Below are 22,777 nucleotides of genomic sequence, written 5' to 3' on the forward strand. Positions count from 1 at the left end.
AGATGACACCCAGACTCTGTTTTCCAAAAACAAAATGCAAACTGTTTCTCACAGTTTGATGAGCTCTCAGTCTCAGAAACACTTCTCAGTAGTTTTCTACAAGCAAGATCATACAAGAAATTGCAAACGTGGAGTTAAGGTTTATGGAGACTCTGGACCTGACACCTTAATATAATGACACTGATGTATAGGGGGGGATGAGGTTATAAACAACTTACCCAAGTGGAAGGCAATGGGTATACATGGGTAAATATGAATTTTAGGTATACATGAACGAGTTGTGGTGAAGCTCAGAAGGTCAAATTTCATAAGTTGGAGAAGGCTGGTGCTTGCTGTGGTTCCACAGCTTTCATTAGTTTATGTTATTTTTGCTTCAGCTTTATTTATTTTCTTGGTTTTCCTGGGTTCCATTGTTTGCCTGTGTTTTAGTCAGTTTTAGGTCAATAAATGTCACTTTTTTATTCTCACTCCTGCAGACTGGCCTTCTTCTTCAATAAGTTTTTAAGCTTTTCTGGTTCCCAGCAACATCATCTGCTCTTTATATGAGGTTGTAAGGCTACACACAGTTTGTAGGTCAGTATAGATTACATTAAAGAGCGTCTTTCACTTTGTGCTGACACCCAGTGGAAACCAAAGCTAAAGGGTTTGGTCAATAGCAATTACCTCTTGTCTCTTCATGGGCAGAAAGGATTTTTCGGCCTAATGGCACTGACTGAGTGGCTGCTTCAGGTCAGGTGATGTGAGTCACTGTTTCTGAATCTTTAATGACGTTGTGTGAAACTAACTCCAACCCACCTCAGAAAACAACAATTACATTGATAATCAGCAGATTTTTTTTCATTCATCTTTGGTACCTGAAGGTCCAGTGTGTCAGATTCAGGGAGATCTATGCACAGAACATGGCAGAAATGGAATATAATATTTATAAGAATGTGTAGTTGTACGAACCTTAAACCAGGAATGATGGGGTGTTTAACTTTTAATTCTCGTGTAATAACCCAAAACTGTAAAACTTATCTGTATTCATTTTAACTGTACTGTACTTTCAATACCTAACACTAGACAACTCTTTTGAATTACAAAAAATATCTATTTACTTAAAACTCTAGCTTGGAAAAGTACAAAATTTCCTTTTGGATGTAGGCTGAGATTAAACCTCAACGAAGAAAAAAAAGTTGCAGGTCCTTGTCTTTCCAGTGCAGTGTCCTCACAGACGGAAAACACAGAAAATCACAGTTCGGCATTAGTCCCGGTCCTGGACAAACAGTTGGTGGTCTGAAAGATGAGACCAGACAGCAGCACCAGTGAAGTCCTCTTCGGAAATCTCGAAGCAGTCCTCAGGAAGCACAAAACAGTCTTGTCAGGTCGACAATGGCATCCTCCGCTCTAGTGTCTCCTTCACAATGGCATCCTCTCGTTGATCATCTTCTGTCTTCTGTCTTTACTGACTTAAGATAACACAGGCAAAGTAGTGCAAAACACTTTACTTAAGCAGAGTGACTTAAGCAGGAAACGTTACTTTATGTCCACAGTTACAGTTTACGTCTGTTTACTCAAACATTAACAGACTATCAACAAAAGTGTGACTCATTCATGTTTCTTCACAGTTCTTCCTGTTGTCATCTTAGACTCCTCCCCCCTACTGTTCACTTCCTTACCTATGGCCAATTACCACAGGTGACTCTGACTGACAACCGTATTAACCAATAAAACACTTAAATAATAATGACGAAACTAAAGCCACGCTATGCAAGTTTTCACTTAGTTCACAGCTTCATCATTTCTTTTACGAGTTTATATTCACAATATTAAAACTGTTTATTTTAACCACTTATTCAATTATTTACATAATACCTAATTTGTGATTAAATTATGTTAACACAGTTAACCATTTTTTCTTTATTTATTAACCAGACTTGTTTTCAATTTAATCAACTTTTTTTTCAACTATTGTTTTTATCTGACTTTACTGGGAATTAACATTGTCTGGGAGAATACTCTTTTCTGATTGGCCAGCCAGTGTGCGTTAAAACCATTTGATGCATACGTAGTTCAGCTCAAGTATAATCACCATTTGAAATTCATCCACTTCCCAACTTGTAACCACAGCAACATTAAAGAGCTCAGCTGTAAAAACTTCTGCCACTTCCTAACTGTAGTCAATGTGAGGGAACGAGCAACCAAACAGCTGATTGCTTCAGCTTTCCTAAATGAGGATGTTCTAACCTGCTCAGCCAACAAGATGAGCAGTTTCACGTGCCTCCAAAATATTTTATCTGGTTAAAACTCATGTGACATCCTTGATGTTTCTGTTTCCTCTCAGACAAAGGGAGGACGAGAGACTAATTAACGTGGTTGAGAAGAAGCAGCACCTTTTACATGATCCACAGCATCCTTTTTATAGGAATATCCTCAAAAATGGTGGGGTTTGGATAGAAAAAAGGGAACTTTTGGGAGTTATAAGTCAGTCAACTGCCCACAAGTTATAGAGAAACAAGGCTGATTTAAGAAAATTATGTTAATTATGAATAAATAACTCAAACACCTAATTTACACATCTACAGAGGGAGGAATCTCAAGTGTGCCACTGCAACATCGCTCATATATATAGACAGTTGTTCACTCCCATTGTTTTTAGTTTGAAAGTGGTGTTACTTCTTATCAGCTGCAGAAAGTCAGCTGAGTTAGCTGTGAAAGGGACTAGAATTATTCATTGTCATGACAGCAGTAAGCTTTTGCTTCACAACTTTTGTTGATTTTGCGTGAAAAAAGTTCACCAAATAATCTGTGCATGCTTTTTTCATATTGTTTGCCAGTGACCATGTTTCTCCTACACACTTGGAAGACAAGAGTGAGATGAGGTGTTTGCAATGTGCAAGCTTGCCGCTACATGCCAGTACATCTCATGCACAGGTCCTTTAAGTATATTTTTAAGGTTAAAAAAAAGTCTTATTCCACAACATCAAATAGATTATACATTTTACAGGGTTTAAAATGACCTAAATTTGATGAGTAAGTTTATACCAGCCTGTTAAAGGTTGGGTGCTCATCTGTAAAGCAGAAAGTCACCAGTCTTTAAATTGTTGGCCAAGAGAGCCACATAAGTACAGCGGACGCCATCAAACCAAAATCTTGCTACAATAAAACATGCCCATATTAGCCTATACTGAAGTATGACTCAGACATTTCCAGTAAGACCCATTAGGCCTTAAATGAGCCCCTGCTTTGCAGGCTTTGGGTGAATGAACGGCCTTCACAACTGCTGGTGTCACACTGGAGGCGATGCTGACTCACTTTTATGGTCATTTGGATGTTTTACAGTAGTCCTCATTGGAAATGCTTTCCAAACACCACATGCTGGTAAGACATGTAAGTGTTTTTACTAACCTGCCTCAAGATTAATTACAGTTGTATTAAAGCAAACATTTATATCATTCTTGATCTTGGCATTTACACACACAGTCCTGACACCCTGCAAGCTATAAACTGTTCAGATTAAGTGTGTCAATTTTTTGTGTGTTTAGTCTGCAGGTCTAAGCTGTGTGAAATTTGGGCTCCCTTCAGTCAGTTCAGACCTCCACTTCCTCTCCTCTCCAGCACCCCCCCGCCTCTCCACTCAGTGCAATTAAAGGCTGCTTAGTCAGCCAGGAAATGAACAACTCCAGCGCAGATTGAGCAGCTTTCTGATATTAACTCTTTTCCTTTTTGGTTCTTTAGTGGGGAAAGTGGCAGAAAGATGTCGAGCCCGTTGCACAATACATTTTTGATAGTGATGAATTTGTTTGCATAGATGCCTGATTGATGGAGCAGACAGAGCAAATGCAGCCCCACTAGCAAGAATGTGCTTTTGCATCCACACTTGCTGACCATACAGCTTTGCTATTTTAAACTTTTAAGCTACGGCAATGCAAAACCTTTACAACAAAAACTAAACATTATGTTAGGTAGTCATAAAACTCAGCCCAAGCTTTCTCAAGTGAGTTTTTCTTTTCTTGGCATTACAATAAAATGTTTAATAATATTATACAACATTTACCCAATAATTTGTTTAATATTATTAGAGGGTAGGTGCACTCACCAAACAGGAAGCAACAAACCAGATAGTTACTTTGGTAACAATTTAAAAAAAAAAAAAAAAATCAATCACACGCACGATAGATGGTGAATTAACAGTGTTCTGAGCCAGCGTTTAATTCGGTGTGTATTTCATCCACTAGCACTTATTTTAGTGAGAAATCTAATTGTTTTTAAATGGCTTATCTCTCATCCCCATGGTCACTAAAATAGCACAGCTTCCCTACAGAGGCTGGCAGTGAGTTGAGGTGACAAAATGGAAACTGTGAAGTTTTTTTTTTTTTTTTATGGAAATACAGTTTGTCTTTATGGATTGCATTGATGCCGAATCGATAAGAAGACTGTCGATATATAACGTCTTTTATTGTGTAATAGTAGAGTTATGTGTTTTCACAGACACATAAGAAATTGTTAAATTATCCAATTTCTTAAAGGGAGTTTGGTGTAATATTTTCCCCAGAGAGCACAGGCAGCTTTAGTTTACTTCAAACTGTTTATATGGATATTTTGAACTAAACACTAGGTAACTAAGGTAACACTAGTAAGTATTATAAAGTTTTCTGACCTTAACTGTTGTTAGTTATTGGTTTGATTAATGGTTTCATAGTTTGTGTTTCGATCACCAACCCATTGTCATTCCAGCTGATCGCATACTGACATTTTGTTACCACACCTCAAGTGGGTTTCTTTATAAAATGGTCATGTTATGCACCTTCAAACTTTTAATAACTTCGTGGTTTTTACATGAGACATGACCCCCTCTCCTCTCTTCCATGTCCCGTGTTTGTTTAAGCCATCTATCTATATCACATCCTCCATACGTGGACTTCTCCCTCGTTATACTCAAATGCTTACACTCTTTGTTTCTTTGTGGGCAGTTGGTGGGACTATCAGTAAAGGAAACAAGTTCAAATCTCTATCTGTAGAAGAAGAAGTACTAGGGGAATCTTTTCTGCTATTCAGTTATTATTTGGCTATAACATCAGTGCTTTAAAAGGTTTAGTGTTGACTTAACCTGATCTGATTTTTCTGAAGCTCAAGGCCAGAGGCATGTCTTAACATTATATTCATCTTCTTGCACCCATTTCAGCTTGAAAACATGGAATAGATTCAAGTATGTGACATGATCAAAAGCTTCAGAACAGTTATTAACCTTGTGGTGAGATAGTTTTCTCAACTGCACTCTCTAAAGTTCATAATAAATTTAAACTTTAAGCCATTTTGCATGAAAAGTCCTTACAGAACCACAAGAAGCCATCCATCAATCTATCTATCCATCCATTTCTCAAACCTGCTTCTCCTGTACAAGACTGTGGTACAGCTAAAACCTCTCCCAGCATGCACTAGGTTAGACTCAGGGTACGTCCTGGACAGATCTCCTCTTTATCAAACAGACAAGCACACTCACACCTACAGGGCTCTGTAGATTTTCCAATTCCCCTGAGCTGCATGTGTTAGGACACGGAGCCCCGAGGGACTGAACTGTGCTGACCGCTGATTCTGTCGACGTGGCTGAAGTGGAGAGCTCGAGGAGCTTTTAGCACCACCTTCATCTCCTCCACGTCTCCACTCTCAGCCATTAATGGGTGAAGTGTGGGTGATGCATACTTGACTGGCAGGAGAAGACTTACATACATCAAATAGCGGTTCAAGGACTATCAGGGGTCCATAGCACTAAGTCAGGGGGGTCTGGTAAAAATTATCATTATCATGATAAAAACAATATTTCTTTATTTGTTTATTTTCACAAAAAAAAAATCAGTTTGTTATATATATAGGCTGAGAAAAAGTTAAGAACCTCAGCTCTAACAGAGTGCCACAGCCCCTTATTTAAGAGCCACTGCTCTGGAGGACCCTTGAGGTGTGTGAAGCCCACCTCTCAGCCCCTGCACCGGCCGCAGAGTGCTGTCAGATCCTGCAGGGTGTGAGCGGGATCTGCAGAGACACGACAGGACACAGCTCATGTTAAATAACAGAGTGAGTGTGAGCGGGGCACAGGGGCAGCTGACATTACTTAATTGTCCGGTGAAGGTGTAGTTACGTCATTCTAAGTGGAAACAAAGAACTGCATCGATCACATAGAAGTAAGTAAGGCTGTGACCGGAAGTAAGGCGCTTTTCCTTCACAATAAAAGCACAAACCCACAATGACTAAAAAATGATCGAGCACTGGGTGACACAATGTACATCATGAAATAAAACATGTAATATTTAATTGAGAAGTGTTTATTTCTTTAGAACTAATATAGCTAGATAAACATTTTTATTTACTTGGGTCTTTCTTGAAATCTTATCATGGTAAAATCGTTTAGTCTCAGTTTACTTGATTAAATAAATAAAAATTAGTAATAGTAATAGTAATAGTAATGTTCAATGTATTTTTCAGCTTTGTCCAGACATTTACTTGGTGTTTGCAGGTGATGTTAAAGGCAGTCTGACCAGTTAAAACTCTTTAATAACTCTCTGTTTTAAAGACATTAAACATTTAGATTTTTTTATTTGTATTTTTTTATATGCAGTAGATTTACCTCACTTAGTGGTTCTCTAATTTATTTAGTCACGCCCCACTTTAGAAGCCTACAACAGTTCATGCCCCAGACCCCATGTTTTTAATCAATCATCATAGATCCAAGCTGAATTTTAGTGAAATGAAGGTCTGCAAAGTCCTTTTTTTATTATTATTTCTCTTACATAGACAGTTTGAGAACCACTGACTTATTTATTTATTTTCACAGATTCAAATACAAGGTGACAATTAAAGGAGAAGTAAGACTAGAAGACACTTGTTTAACTGCAATGCTGGAAAGTAACTTCCAGTGAATATATTTATCAAAGTACTTTACTTTTCTTTTACAATTGAGTTACTTGTACTGTACTTTAATATTTCAGTTTTAGAGGATACTACTTTATATGTCTATTCCACTTAATCTCAGGCAAATATTTATTTTTTAAAATGACAACTATGGTAATTGTGTATAATTATACTATGGTTACAGATTAATATTATTTATAAATTGTATCAAGATGTGATGCATTGTTTGACTACACAATCATTTGGACCAGGAACAAATTAATTCATTTACTTATTCATAAATAAATCCAGTACAATAGTATATAGTCTAATAATATAACTCTGACAAGGTTATTATAGTTATTTAAAACTTAAAAACTAAAACTAAGTGTGAAAAAACTGAACTGAAATATAGATAAAAATAGAAATTAACTGAAATGATATTTAACAAAATTAAAATCAAATAAAAATATACAGAGGAGTGAATCAACTGCCTTCACAGTGTTGTGTTTGTATTGTAATACCCATTCTGAACTTCTTATGTCTTGCCACTGACAAAAAATATTATGATGAAAAAACTAAAACTAATACTGAAACTAAGGAAAAGTAAATTAAAAGTAAACATTTAAAATAATAAAAACTAAACTGAAACCAGCAAACCCAATCTGGACACCAACAGAAACTAAACTGAATCATAAACAAACTTTAAAAACGAAAATGAAAATAAATAAAATGCAACTGAAGAAATACGAAACTGTAATTACACGTTGTCAGACTCTTAATTTGAAAGCGGAAACCGGTAGTGTAAGTGTCTATTCTTTCTAACTTGACACTGTTGGTTTTCAGCAGCACAGCATGTATTTCCAATCTCCGGACAGCTCCTCCAGCACAGCCGCACCGCTGTGACAGGCAGGAGGGACACATCGGACAATGGAGACGGTCCAACCTGCAGAGACACACCGGGGACACAGATCCATGCTGGACACCACAGTGAATGTTATTTCATCAGCAGCATTCACCTGTGCGCGTGCATGTGAGGATGTACTGTGCGTCTGGGTTGATTTTTCATCTTTTCTCCTGTAGACTGACGGATCACTGAGGGGTTAGTTTGTCTTTGTGCAGCCGGGTTTGGATGCTGATGCTGCGGTTTCAGAGCAGATGATGCTCCTCAGTGCATTGTCCCTTCTGTTGTCTCTGTGGTGAGACAGAGACGTGCTGTGCTGCAGCGAGCTGCTCATCAGATGATTCTCCAACAACTCAGGGTGAGTGACAGACGGTCCGCAAATACTACTGATAGAATGAGCCTGGATGTGGCTGGATGTGAGCGCGCCCTGCTCTGCTCTCTGCAGCTGCTGGACTGTCGGAATGCAGGAGGCTCAGTGTGAACTGTCCTGTGAGGAGGAGCTGATCAATTAGACTGCTTTAATGTCCATTACAGTCCTCGTCCTGTGTCACACAATCAGCAAAGTGTGTCTTAGAATTTGTCTTCAGGGTGATGGCCTCCTCCTGCTCTGTCACTGAGCATCTCTGATTTTACATAGATAGATAACTAGATAATCCCTGGATTGAAATTAAATGATCACAGCAGCCAGACACATTAAAATACAATAAAATACAAAGACAAAATTGGAGCTTGACCGATACTTAATTTGTGGGGCAGATCCCAATACTAACACCGAGGAATACAAAACTTTGGATATAGATCTTTCGATCAATATTGGTTACCAAACACTTGTAACAAAGGTATGTAATGGTGGCTTTTTGGTACAAAAATGACCCTACAACACTGAAACAATCAACTTTAACTCCTGAAATGCTGCATATAAATACTAAAATATGAAGGTTAAAAAAAAGAGCAATTTGCATTATATAAAAAAATCATATTGGTGCATATCAAGAACATGCTGATACTGATATTGACTGAGCTGTGACAGGCCAAATATTGGCCAATAATATCAGCTGACTGATATATCAGTCAGACTCTAGACAACAACACACAGTATCGGTCCAAATACACAGGAAAAATACACAGTTAACAAATAGATAAGGTGCAGATGAAGAATTCTGGTGTACAAAGAGCAAACTAATAATTAATAATAATAGCGATTGCACAATAAATATTGGCCTTTCACAGCAATATCGGTCTAAATTATTAATTGTGTACATTACCCTCTAAATATGTCATATTTATATCTGATCTGACAGATCATGTCAAAGTGCTCAATTTGAATTCTTTGGCAAAATGTTCTAGAAAATCCAAAGTATGTTAGTGAAGTTTTTTTTGATGAACTTTACTAGAAAAACTAACTTGAACATTTGAAGAGTCAGAACTGTTCTTTGTATTTGCTGTCATACTGATGTCAGCTAGATTTGGTTCGGTCAGAGCTGGAATGTTAAATGATCAGTTAACAATCCATCTTTGTTCGCTACATCTGAGCCTGTCTTACTCTCAGGTGTGCAGAAACTACAGGTTATACAAGCTTCTTTTTAATGGACAAAAATGTCAATCAATCAATCACTTATTGTATTTGTGCTGGCTACAAGAAGGTAATTAACAGTTATCATATTGCCTTTAAAAAAACATATTGTGCATCACTAACACAATAACAAAAGTAGTTATATATAATTATATATATCCTAATATAATTATATAGTAGGGTAATTAGAGCCCTACTGATACTGGATTTTTGGGGTTGTAGAAATACATGCATATTAAATTATCGGCCAATATTGCAGTGATCACTAAAAGGAGGTTATCAAACACTTGTGACAAAGATATGTAAATGAAGGCAATATATTTTTCAGTTCAGTCAACAATAAACTTTATTGTCCAAAAATGACATCAGGGAACTGAAACAGTTAACTTTCACTGGTATTTTTACTAATTATTAATAACTGTGCCTTTCTAAAAAGCCAAAATAGAACACAAAATATCAATATATTAAACCTAAATTAAGAAAGGAGATCAAATATAAACAAAATGCTGCATATAAAACATGTAAATAAGAAAAATAAAATAATATTAATATTCATCATGTTCTGTCAAAAAAATTGAAATTGGCGCATATATGCAGATACTGATGTAGACCAATATAACTGTGAGAATCCAATATCGGCTTCCTGATATATCGGTCTGGTATAATATAATATATAGTAACACTGTAATATTACTAATATAGTGATAAATATATAGTGTATACACATACACACAAATGTAAATTATGTAAAAACTGATATCAGTGCAAGTAATGATAGAGACAATATTAGATCACATGATGTAATATATATAATATATAAATATTCAAGTATTCCAGTAGAATGCTGCTTTATTTGTCTCATTAAATGAACATTTGGATGTGTGTTGTGGTGTTTCAGGTGCAGATCTTCTCCTGAGGTAGGACCGTCTCTATAGTCCTGATCCTGTCCTCCAGCAGCCATGGACCCCCTCCCAGAGTACTCTCTGTTCCTGGTGCGGATCCTGGAGGAGCTGGACACCAAGCACAACACCATGTCCTACCAGGACCTGTGTAAGTCCCTGTGCGCCCGCTTTGACCTGGTGCACTTGGCCAAGCTCCGCAGCCTGCTTTTCTACACGGCCTGTCTGGATCCCGCCTTCCCCGCCACCCTCTTCAAAGATAAGATGCGCTGCTCCATGGAGGACCCACAGTCCAAGAAGCTCATGGTGGCGGCGGACATTGTCACCATGTTCAACCTGATCCAGATGAACGGAGGGATCGCCAAAGACAAGCTGCCCGTCCAGCACAGAGGGAAGTTCCACAGGAACCAGTCTCTGGAGCTGTGCAGGTCGGACAACGACGCCTACAAGTTCCAGGGCATGGGGGGTGGGTATGAGCACATGGATCACCCCAGGGATGGACACCATCACCACCATCATCACCACCACCGCCCCCAACAGCACCCAGGGGCTCAGAGCGCCCCTCCCGGTCCTAAATCATCTGAGTGCAACAACTGCCAGCAGTTCATCCCTGCCTCAGACCCAAACTTCCTCCTGGGCGTCAGCAAGGACCTGAAGTGTAGAGCCGCCTCTCTGGACAAACTGCACCACCTGCCCCAGTACTCCAGCGGCAGCCCGCCCTCTCCGCCCTGCGAGATGCAGAGCACCTACTTTCCCATGGACATCGACAGCGAATCCACCACTGACCAGGAGTCTCTGCGTCACATCAGCCACCCAGAGCCCTTCTCTGTCCACCCCTGCATCCAGAAGAGGAACGTCTTCAAGGAGGACTTCCACAACTTCGTGGCCTTCTCACCGCAGGTTGGTGCGTTTAAGATGCTGTTGAAGGATGAAAGAGAGGGAGAGCTGCTCTGATTCTGTGTTAATGTGGCTCTGCTGATGCTGGGATTTGGAACGGATGAGCAAAAATTCTCTTCTTGTATTGCAGAGTGACATGACAGTGTTGTTGTAACAATGACATTAGACTATTTTGTAGACTGTAAGAGAAATAAGTCCAGATCAGAGCTGCAATCAATTATCAATCGACTATTAAATTCTTTGCCAACTAGTCATTTTTGCATAGAAATGTCATTTCAGCCTCTAAAATGAGAATATTTTCTGGTTTCTTTACTTCTCTGTTACATTAAATTGAATATCTTTAGGTTGTGGACAAAACAAGACATCTGAGGACGTCACATTGGGCTTTGGGAATGAATTAATCAAGAAAATAATGGACAGCTTAATCCATAATGAAATTAATGGTTAGTTGCAGCCCTAATCCATATTCTAGGAATATAGTTTCTAAGTTTACCGCTCATCTTTTATATTATTAATTAATCATTTAGTTTATCTCATGCAGCCATGCATCATTTTTTCAGGAACCATATTTTATGACTGACAGTCGAAAAAAGCTCAAAAGTATTCAATTTGCAAAATTAGAAAGCCAAAATGCCTCTTTTAATGTATGTTTGCAAAACTGTAATCAACAAATATCTGTCATTTCTGCTTGATAGATAACTTTATACTTTATTGATTATTAAAATAGTCATTGATTAGTTTTTAATTGACTATTTTCAGCATTATTTGTACTATACTATTTGCACTATTTGTAACTATGTTGCATGCATTATTTGTATTATTTGTTTGACTAGTACACCATAGCTGACAGGAATTAGAAATATCTGTAGCGTACATGTGATGCTGTATTTCACTTCATTTGAAGACATGAGGTGAATTGTTGCCTGGCCAGATTTTATATGTCAAACCATGAATAATAATCGTTTCTTTTCTAACAAATCCCAGTCATAACAACAAACATCTTGCTGAAAATGTCAACATAAACTTAAGTGCACCAAAGTGCAACAAATACAAAAGACTTTGAGTTGACAAATACTTTGAGAAGTTCGTTTTTTGTCGGTTTGTTGACTGATATGTTGATGCATAATTCAGGTGGAGCAAATTGAGCACAGCTTGGAACTGCGTCTAGTGCCAGGTAACATATGGTGTAATGTGCTCACTTTAGTAATCCGTGCCAAAGAGAGAACACAGGTTGGAGGAAATTTTTGCAGTGAGGCTGCAGGAATGTACATCTGGCATCAGAATAAAAAGGCTTCATCATCATTCATCTGCAACACACCGTTTTATGTGATGTAAATGAACTTTAAGTGTAAAAAAAAAAAAAGTTCTCTTTATGCTGAATGACCCCATACGTAATGTTTAAATATTAAATTAGTGGCAGATTAACATTGATGCGATACGGTAACGTAAGCAGCATTTTAATGCACTTTATAGGTACGTAGGTAGCTCTTTATTTAATCCTTGTAGGGAAATTTAAGTCTCACAGCAGCAGAGATATGATAGGAAAAGAAGAATAATGAATCAGGAATAGCCAGATTTTTAAATTAACTATCATCTACAGCTGTTAGATAATTGTAGTGGAGTATAAAGTACAGTATTTCCCTCTGAAATGAATTAAAGTAAATGTATAAAGTCAAATAAAATGGAAAATTCAAGTAGAGCTGCACCAATTTGTCGATTAATTGATTAGTTGTCAACTATTAAATTAATCCTCAACTATTTGTATGATTGACTAATTATTTTGAGTCATTTTTAAAAAGAAAAAAAGTCCAGATTCTCAGATTTCAGCATCTTAAATGTGAATATTTTCTGGTTTCATTAGTGACAGTAAACTGAATACAACATTTGAAGGCTTCAACATGGGTTTTGAGAAACAATTTTTTTTTTGTGGAGAAAATGATCAACATATAAATCAACAATGTGAAGTACAATACTTGAGTAAATGTGCTTTTCATCACTGCAGAAAATGGTGAAAATACAGAATATTACATATTATTTATGTAGGAGATGGAAAACAAGTACAGTGTATTATATATAATACACAATATAATATACAAAATACATACCCTAACTTGTATATTATTCTCACACACTATAAATTATGCATTAACAGTAAAGTAGGACTCACAGTGTCTAATTTATACTCAGCTCTTATTGGCTGATGACTCGTCTGTGTACAGCACACAGGAGTCTGTTCTATTTTCCTCACATGGGTAATTAATTCCTGCTTTTGATTAATGAGTATAAATACCAAATTGCAAATCTTAAAGGGACAGCTCACCCCCAAAATCAAAAATCCATATATTTTTTTCCCAGTTTCATGTTGGAACTACTTTCTTTCTAGTGTAAAGAAAGTAGTTCCAGTAGATTCTAAAGTGGTTCCAGTAGGTTCCACTGCATGAAACTGCTACCACTGTGGATTATCTTCAGTAACCAGGTCATGGTTTTTGGAAAGAGACACTGGTTTTGAATTTTTCAGATGTATTTTTTGGAAGCTGTGAGCACCACAAGCTGTCATCTAGTCCTGCTATATTTGAGAGAAGGCGGACATCTCTGCGGCTTATATCTCTAAAACTCTGCAATTCGAATAGCAATAGCAGGGGGAAATGTGTATTTGATTTGGGGGTGAACTGCCTCTTTAACACTAGCCTCAGACCCGTTTAATTCTGAAGGTCAAAGATCCATAATAGAAGTCTTATTGTTCCCATGAACACAACTTGACTGAGTGCTTCTTCAGATATTTATTCCCTTTACAGTGGATCAGTTCTTTCAATATGCATTTTTATTCTAACATAAAACCCCTGGAGGCCTCCACAGTTTTGTGACATTTCGGAATTCTCCATTGTTATGATTCCTGTCTCTGCTGTGCTGTCTCTGCTGTCTTTACTGTGTCAGTGTGTTTTAAAGCCTCCTCCGTCCTTGTCTGGGTCGCTGTTGTAGGTCATCACCAATGAGTGCAAGCAGAGCAGTAAGGCTGCTGACGCCTACCACCGGAGGGAGCTGCACAAGCCCGCCACCTTCTTCAACCACAGCTTCGAACTGCCCTACAGTAACCCCTACTTTGAGCCCACGCTCAACTCCCCCCTGCAGGACAGACGGAGGGTGAAGCACGAGAGCCTGGACGACCTGCAGGCGTCCACGTACTTTGGCCCAACCACGGTGTCCGAGTGCGTCAGCAGCAACAGCAGGAAGCACAGCAACAGGGCGGGGAAGCACCCGCCTTGGCAGGTGAAGAGCCTCAGTCTGAACACGGAGGAGGGCCCTCCGGACTTCGAGAGGTCGTTTCTGAACAGCAAACCGCTCAAAGAAAACCACCATCGCAATATTAGCATCATCAGCACGGACAACGAGCAGCATTTCCAGAGCCCGAAGGAAAAAGTGGTGGCTTCTCCGTCTGGCTTTGCAAAGAAGACTAACGGACTAAAATCAAAGGACATAGCACTGATGGCAAGCGGGCCTGCAGGTATGGACAAAAGGGAAGCAGCCAAAAGATTTCGGGACAAAAGTATGAACAGTCCATCCTTTCAGGGAGTGGACAGCTCCTCTAGCGTTGGGACTCAAACGGAGCAGGCTGAGCAGAAAAAGGTGAAGGAATACCGTGAAAGACACCCCTTCAAACACTCCGACGAGGACTCCGAGATCATTAGTGATGATATAAGTGACATTTTCCGTTTTCTGGACGATATGAGTGTTTGTGACTCTCTGGGAGTCATTCAGCCATCGTGCTACAACAGCAACGGGTCTCTCTCTCAGGTAACGCTGAAGTCTGAAGGTGACAGCTCCCCTGAGCGCAACACAGTCAAGCTAGCCAAGTCCAAGCTGGACCGTCTGTTCCACTCGCTGGAGAACACAGACGACGAGCTCAAATCAAGCGTGTGCAAGCTGGTGATGAGGATCGGTGAGATCGAGAAGAAGCTGGAGTCTCTGTCTGGCGTCCGCAGCGAGATCTCCCAGGTGCTGTCCAAACTCAATAAGCTGGACGAGAAGATCCAGGAGCCCGAGGCCAATGGGCGACATGGGGAAACTGCGTCCGCGTCAGGGTCCAACACCACCCCTGACAAGCCGCAGCCCCTCCCTCACGTGCACACCGACACCGCCCTCTCACCTCGCGTTTTCCAGTGCCACACCACCGGACACAATGTCAAAATGGACAACGGCTCAGCGGGGGAGTGGTGCTGCTCCGACGGGAGTAACAGCGACAGCCTCAGGGTCAAAGCTCTGAAGAAGAGCATGTTCACTAGGAGGTCGTCCCGCTCGCTCAACGAGGAGAACAGTGCCACTGAGTCAAAGGTGTCCAGCATTACCAACTCCCCGCGGGACTGGAGGACAGTGTCCTACTCCTGCCACCCTGCAGATGAAGGCAAGGACAAGGACAGAGACAGCAAGGACAGACATCGGAAAGCCAAAGAGGTATAGACACTCATATTAAAGTCACTTATACATTAAAGAGCAGCATTAAGTAGAACATAAATTATGGATTCAGAACATGGAATAATTAAAAAGAACAGATGCAGAACATCACAGAGGCATCAAATATAGACAAAGACACAATGGGACAGGAGAACACAGGACACTGTTGCACATAGTGCTGCATTTAATGTTGTAGATAATATCCAATTATTTTACAGGGAAGTCACAAATTAATTTCATAGCACAGAATTTTAGTTTGGGGATAGTTTGGATTAGTTGAAGTGGGGCTGTATGAGGTAATTATCCTTAGTCAGTCTATTACCTATGCTGGTTGGCTCACCCTCAAGTTTGGATAGGAGGAATACAAGCATGGTGTGGACAGAGTCAGCAACAAAACTTAACTTAAGGTTAACCATTTAAAGAAGGCCCATCTAAAAAAAATAATATGAGTGTAAGTGTATGCTATGGTTAGAATATTTTCACCACTTAATTTGCGTTTGGACAGGTTTTTCTGACAGGAAACAGCCATTATAAAAGCAATATGAGAGTTGCTGGTCTACCGCTGCCCCCATCAGTTAGATTGTTTGTGTTACTGTCCAGGTTTGTTGATTTAAAGGGTTAGTTTGGATAAACTGAACTTACACAATAACACAAACTAAGAGATCGAGGTAGTGGTAGACCAGCAACTCCCATGTTCTGTGAGGTAAAAATTTTGTTTGAATGTGGTGGCTTCAGAGACAGCAGTGTCTTATCAGAACAGGCTGTCAAGTTAAAGTGGTGAAAATATTCTAAATATAGCATACACTTAAACTGATATTGATTTTTTAGGAGGCTGAAATACGTTTAGCTGACCCTGTCCACAGCAGTACATTGCTTAACATCCTACACCAGCACTCCTGTTGCTTCTCCAAAGTGGGAGACCTGCAACCACCATCTACTGTCAATAATACACTCTTCACTTCAGAAAAATCTGAACTATTCCTTTAAGCAATACAATCTGCAATAATGTGGGGCCAGGTAAGTCTCTAAGGCAGTAGGTTGACCATTTAAGATGTCAGCATTAATCATCCTAATTTTAAATAGATTGGAACATGGATTATGCTGAGCTGGGGTCAGTGAAATCATGAAATCCTGCTTAACACTCACTCCTCTGTCTGTCTGGGTGGTGATACTGAGTTAAAACAAATAGAACATTATTTGATCACTGGATGCCTGCAATGAGTTCAGACATGACGTTTTCAGGGATTTATTCCATTGTTTGGCTGTCAGTTGGCTCTGTCGGTATAAAGATGACATGCTTCAGTTGAGTCACAGCTGAGAGGCCCTGAGCTGATCCTCACGACTTGTATCCGAGCAGATCTGGGCACATTTCAGTGAATCAATATAGACATTTCTCACAGCAGCCATTTAGACATGAAATAGTGTAAACACAGGTGTTCTCAATGATACCAATTAAGGTTCTGTTCCATTTTGGTCAAACAGAGTCGGGGTGCTGTTGTTGTGCCTGTTGGCTCACTTGAAAGGCTCTGCTTCACTTAATTAGTATCACTGGTAACACCTGTGTTTAGCCTGCTACCTTCATATAAATGTGGCTGCTGTGAGGAAGGTCTAAAATGAAGCTGATTCAATTCTCATCCTTTCAGAACTGTGTTTTGTCTGTGGGTGTTGCAGGGCTGCCCTCGTTTCTGCCAGCTGGGCTCTACAGTGCAGCATTTTCCTGCAGCATTTCCCAAACCTTTTTCCTGGAGACCCACTTTTATATAAAAAAAAAATAACAAGTCAAAATAAGCCTCAGTGTTCATTCGTGCAATACTTAACTTCCTTTCTGCTGGCATTTCCACATCACCCTATATTATTTTAACAGTTTATCAAAAACATATACACATGTTAAAAGTTTAGCACTGAGAGATAAATTCACTTAGGCTGAGTGAACCATCAATCTCATTGATATTATGCCCTCTTATCAGGAAAACAACACAGGACATTTTTGCCTAAATGAGACAACATAAGTGCATTTATATGGCATTAACAGACAATGCGCTCATTTTAAATGCTTTATAAAAGGTGTACTGCAGATATAAATCTTAAATTCCATAGTCTTTTATTTATTTGGGGGACCCAAATAAAATCTCCTGTGACTCGCATGTGGGCCCCGACCCAGTCTTTGGGGGTGACTGATTTTTTTTACTGCATATGAGAGTAAAGTTAGAGCGTGTGCATTACTCTAAATACTTACATCACAAAAGTTGGTAAAATACAGGTATTTTTGTTAAATCTGTCTTTCGCATTTCTACAAGAAAAATGAGCCATGGATGAAATGTGTAGTTTTGGTTTACAAATCAGTTCGTGCACATTTGCTCTTAAACTGTGAATATATATGAATATATATATATATATATATATATATATATATATATATATATATATATATATATATATATATAGGCAGGCAGGAATCGAACCCATAGGTGCTGCTGAGGACTGGGAAATTAAATAGCTGACAAATCAATGTATTTATCACATCAAAAATCATATAAAAAACATTAAATGGTCTTGCATGTTGATTTGCCTCATTGGCAAAATCTCTGTTGACAAATTTCTATCATTATTCAGTAAATATCATTTCTCATTATGTATATTGTATAGCCCAACACTAATGGACACTTGTATTATCCAGACAGAACAATATATGTAGTTAGAGAATGCTGTTGCTGTTTTTGTTCATATAGTCAAATCATTTTTGTGCATTAATTATCACAGTGCTCAGGAATTCTCAGAAAATGAGTTAATTAGTTGTGTAGCTGATGGGGACAAAAGTAATGGACAAATTAAATAAAGGAGATGAATGTTGAATCATTCATGTCAAACACTCAGCGTTCTCAATGTCAGGAGGATTTTCTGCCTTTCTCTCCTTTGTAATGTCGTTGGGACTTTGCGACAGCTGGTGGCACAAAACATTTCAAGATGTCACGCAGGGTTCTGGGAAACTGCAACCGACTTTTTCACTATTTATGACATTCTATCAACTTAATCATCAATCCAAAAAAGGATCAACAGAATAATTAATAATGACAGAAATCACTAGTTGCAGTCCAGCTGAAAACACCCACACCCAGCCATCGTCGTCTATTTCCATAATATGAGTAACCTTCCACATAAATCATATGGGATTAAAAAGCACTTCCATGTTCAACTAGCACAGCAGCTGTGTGGAAAGATACCGGCGGGCTCCTGCATCGGATCTGAGCTGAGATGTAAAAGGACTTCTGTTTTTGCCATGTGCCTGCTTTGTCCCACATGGCATCTCTCCCAGAATGTACTGTACCAGGAATGCAGCGGTTTGGTTCCAAAAATGGAAATACTAATTGGAAACTAGAGTGTATAATGCAAATATACCTTCAAAAAGAAACAGCTCGGAAAATACTCTCACAGCTTCATTTTGATTTCAAATGAATAGCTCGACATTTTGGAAAGTACTTACTTTTCTTCCAATGACAGGTATTCAGAATAGTACTGTCAGGATATGGTTAGATTTGATTTGATTGATTTTGAACATAGATAGATAGATAGATAGATAGATAGATAGATAGATAGATAGATAGATAGATAGTCAATGATACAACAATATCACCCTCAACATGCTTTTTGTTCCCCTTCCTCATTTCTTTCCCCCACAAAAAACTTTTGGCACATATTTTTAAACTGATATTTTTACTTTGTTTGATTTCTTCCCCTGGCGAATTCTGCAAAATCATCCCACAAGTTGATATGCACATACTTTTAAAATTAACAATGTTGTTTCAGATTTTATTTAGTTTGTGCATAATTTGTGCTGTCTTAAATTCCTCCAGATCCCTGAATTTCAATGCATGTGACTTTGAAAACAGATTATTAGTGTTCTCGATATCCAACATTGGATTTACTATCCAATATTATTGTAAAGACTGCAGGCAGGGGGAGACAGCTAGTCTGGCTATGTTCAAAGTTCAAAAATTCACCCATCAACACCTCAGTTTTATGTCTGCATTCTATCTTGTTTGTTTAACCCACAACTGTAAAGAAATATTACAGGGCAGTTAGTGGTTTTAGATGGTATGTGCTGCATTAGGGCAGCACCAGCTGACAGTCATCAACCACTGAGGCCGCTGCCATTACAACATTGTGATTTAAAAGTTATGAAATCAAGGTAGCGTGTTACCTAACATTGCAGATTGTAAAACCAGTTGCAATTAAACGGGCTTGACTTGGTTAGGTTCCTGTTCTGCAACACGGACAGTCAGAGAGGAGAGGATTTAAATAAAGTGGACAGATATTATAGATGAAATCAGTGGTTGCCACCATGTCCTTTCATCAGATAGTGTTTATATGCCTGTTTGAAATGTGTAAGTTATTGTTCTAATATAACAGTGGTTCCAAACCTTTTTTTTCCTAGAAGCCCCCCAGCCTGTGCACACATGTACATATGGCAAAAGAATAAGCTTTAACATTCAGTTATAACTGTTTCCATTTCTTCATCTTTCGCCTTTAAATATATTATAACTTAAATGTATATGTTTCTTTTCAAACATTTTCTGTTTTAACAACCCAACAGAGTAAACTACACACTATTCAGTGTCACAGAGCTTGATGGTTCACAGAGATGTGGCCAACAAAGTAGCCTTTTTTTTTTTTTGATTGAGGGAAAAAAAAAAAAAAATGTATACAGATACTATTTGTGACTACAAATTGTGCTTAAATTTACATGTGCAAATCTAATTTTGACAACCTCAGAGCAGACAAAGTTTTGGGGACCCACTGTGGTCTTTGGCACCCACCCTAGGGGGGGCTCGGATCCCAGGTTGGGAACCAATGTAATATAATATGGGATCTCATTCTGAAGTTTGGTGTACTTGTGAGAGCTGTTCTTTTTATTCTGATGAATGTGAGGTGTGCATTCCTGTCTTGTGTTGTGTCTTGGAACCAGAGCAGTGACTGCTGGAGACTTATTATTGTTTTGGATCTGAAAATGAAATTTAGTAGCTTGATTATCAGAGTAGTTCTGAAAAGTCATGACGTTTGAATCTCAGGGAGAATGTCACGGTGGATCATATAAGATCTATTGTAAAATCTTGCTGTTGCCTGGATAATCTTCTTTGTGTTAAGGGACCAAATGGTAAGACAGTAGGATACTGTTGAAAGAATTATTGCATGTAGACGTGTCAGAGACAGTATGAGTAAGATATGGTCTGATCTTGTTATAAAGATACAGTTTCTGGTGAAGTTTCTTAATGTGGGACATGTGGGAGAGAAAATAAAAAGGAGCTATTGCTGCTGGCCATTGCACTGTAACGTCTCCATGTCCCATTTAATCATTTTCTTATTAAACCTGTCCAGTTTGGTGAACCCAAGACACTCGGCAGTAGTGTGTCTTTTCTTTGGGCTGCTGTTTGATTCAACTGTCCGTTGTTATTTGCACTATTGTTTCCTTAGCTTACCTTCATCATTGTAGCTAGTCGGCTAACTTTGTCTCAAGCTTCAGAGACTTGACACAGCTAAGTTATGGATGTGTGCTGTGGACCCTTTTAAACACAGCGACGGATGTATGTTGGACGCCCGCCCAGCAGGAATGGGAGAGTTAATCTGCCTTCTCCCTTCATTGGTTAAGGGAGACAGAGTTTTCTCAGCTGTGTGAGACAGCAGTGGTGAGCTGCTGAGCTCAGGGTTGCCAGGTCTGTGTGACAAAACCAGCCCAACGGCTAATAACACAGCATAGGCACGTTGTGTCTGCATGTGTTTATGAGGGCGTGAGTATGACGTGTGTATGTGTTTCTCTGGAGTCAGTTTGGTAGGATTTAGGAATAAATAAATTATTTAATTTAAAGTGTGGATGTGTATTTATAGATGTGAATGTAATTTGCATGCAAAATAGGTCCATCCAACCAGCGGACCAGAAGTTCATCCTGCAGCAATAGTAGCGAGTAGTGAACAAGTTTTTTTTTCTGCTTTGGGACGGTCAACCCCACATCCAGCACTTACACTGTGGATAAACCCCACAGCATCCCTGGTTATAAATGCTAATAACCTGGGTGCTTAGGACCTCAGGCACCCTTGGGAGACAGTGAACACCAGTGCCAAAATCAAACTGTAGTTGCCAGTAATGGTGCTCAGTAATGCTTAAGAGAAAAATGGACACGGTGTCACAAAACTGTGAACTAAAGTTGAGTTCATTTCTGTAAAGAACTTTTTTGGAGTCATTGGACAGTTCTCTGTATGTTTTGACCAATCAATGGTGTCTGTTTACAAAGCAGGTCATTTTGCATCATCTTGTGAGCCTGCTGTCTCAATCATCCCCAGGAAGTTAAATGGATAGTTCGCTCCAAAATCAACAATAACTATTTTTCCTTTGTTCTGTAGTCCAGTTTATCCATCTGGATTGTTTTGGTGGATTTCAGAGTTTTTGAGATACCAGTTATATGATTAATCTAATATAATCGGACCAAATGGCACTCGGCTCGTGTTGCTCAAAGCAAAAAAACAAACATTTGAAAAACTCAATAGCAATGTCTCTTTCCAGAAATCATGACTCAGTTACTCAGGATAATCCACAGACTTTGTTGTGAGCAGTTTCATGGAACTACTTTCTTTGTCATAGAAAAGAAAGTAGTTCTGGTAGATTTGACTGCAGAAAGAAAGTAGTCTCTATGTGAAACTGCTCACAACATGGTCTGTGTATTATCTTACAACCAGGTCAGGATTTTAGGAAGGTGATACTAGTTTTGAAAATTTCTTGCTGCTTTAAAGGAGCAGTGTGTAGGATTTAGTGCCATCTACCAGTGAGCTTGTGCATTGCAAACTCCTCTCTTCACCCTCTTCTTCCAAGCATGCAAGAGAACACCAAGTGGCTACAAAACTTGGGGAAAATGCCAAAGGCATTCTCTGGAGCCAGTGTTTTATTTGACCATATAACAAAAACACAACAATTCTTATTTTCAGGTGATTATATACTGATGAAACCTGCTTTAATATACCATTTTCAGTAGACCCCCATAAATCTTATACACTGGACCTTTAAGCACCACTAGCTGAGTACCATTTAGTTCATAATACTGGAGGGAGGGCAGACATCTCAACAGCCAATATCTCCAAAATTCTGCAACTCACACCAAAACTATTTTCATCTGTTCTCCCTGGACAGATGTCACAAAATGATTC

The 22,777-nt window shown here is 38.9% G+C and overlaps 1 protein-coding gene across 1 annotated transcript in view; it reads left to right on the forward strand.

Annotated features, from left to right (window-relative positions):
- Positions 1 to 7,773: 7,773 nt before the first annotated feature.
- minar1 (membrane integral NOTCH2 associated receptor 1) overlaps positions 7,774 to 22,777 on the forward strand; it is a 69,672-nt gene continuing 54,668 nt past the window's right edge. The window contains exons 1-3 of the mRNA XM_084722207.1: positions 7,774 to 8,126; positions 10,240 to 11,140; positions 14,117 to 15,586. Of these exons, the coding sequence (XP_084578333.1) occupies positions 10,301 to 11,140; positions 14,117 to 15,586 (2,310 nt within the window). The 5' untranslated portion in view covers positions 7,774 to 8,126; positions 10,240 to 10,300. The remainder of the gene's footprint in view (positions 8,127 to 10,239; positions 11,141 to 14,116; positions 15,587 to 22,777) is intronic.

Source organism: Lutjanus erythropterus, chromosome 1 (genome assembly GCF_056507025.1).
Source record: "Lutjanus erythropterus isolate fLutEry1 chromosome 1, fLutEry1.hap2, whole genome shotgun sequence".
In the NCBI taxonomy this organism is placed as follows: Eukaryota; Metazoa; Chordata; class Actinopteri; order Lutjaniformes; family Lutjanidae; genus Lutjanus; species Lutjanus erythropterus.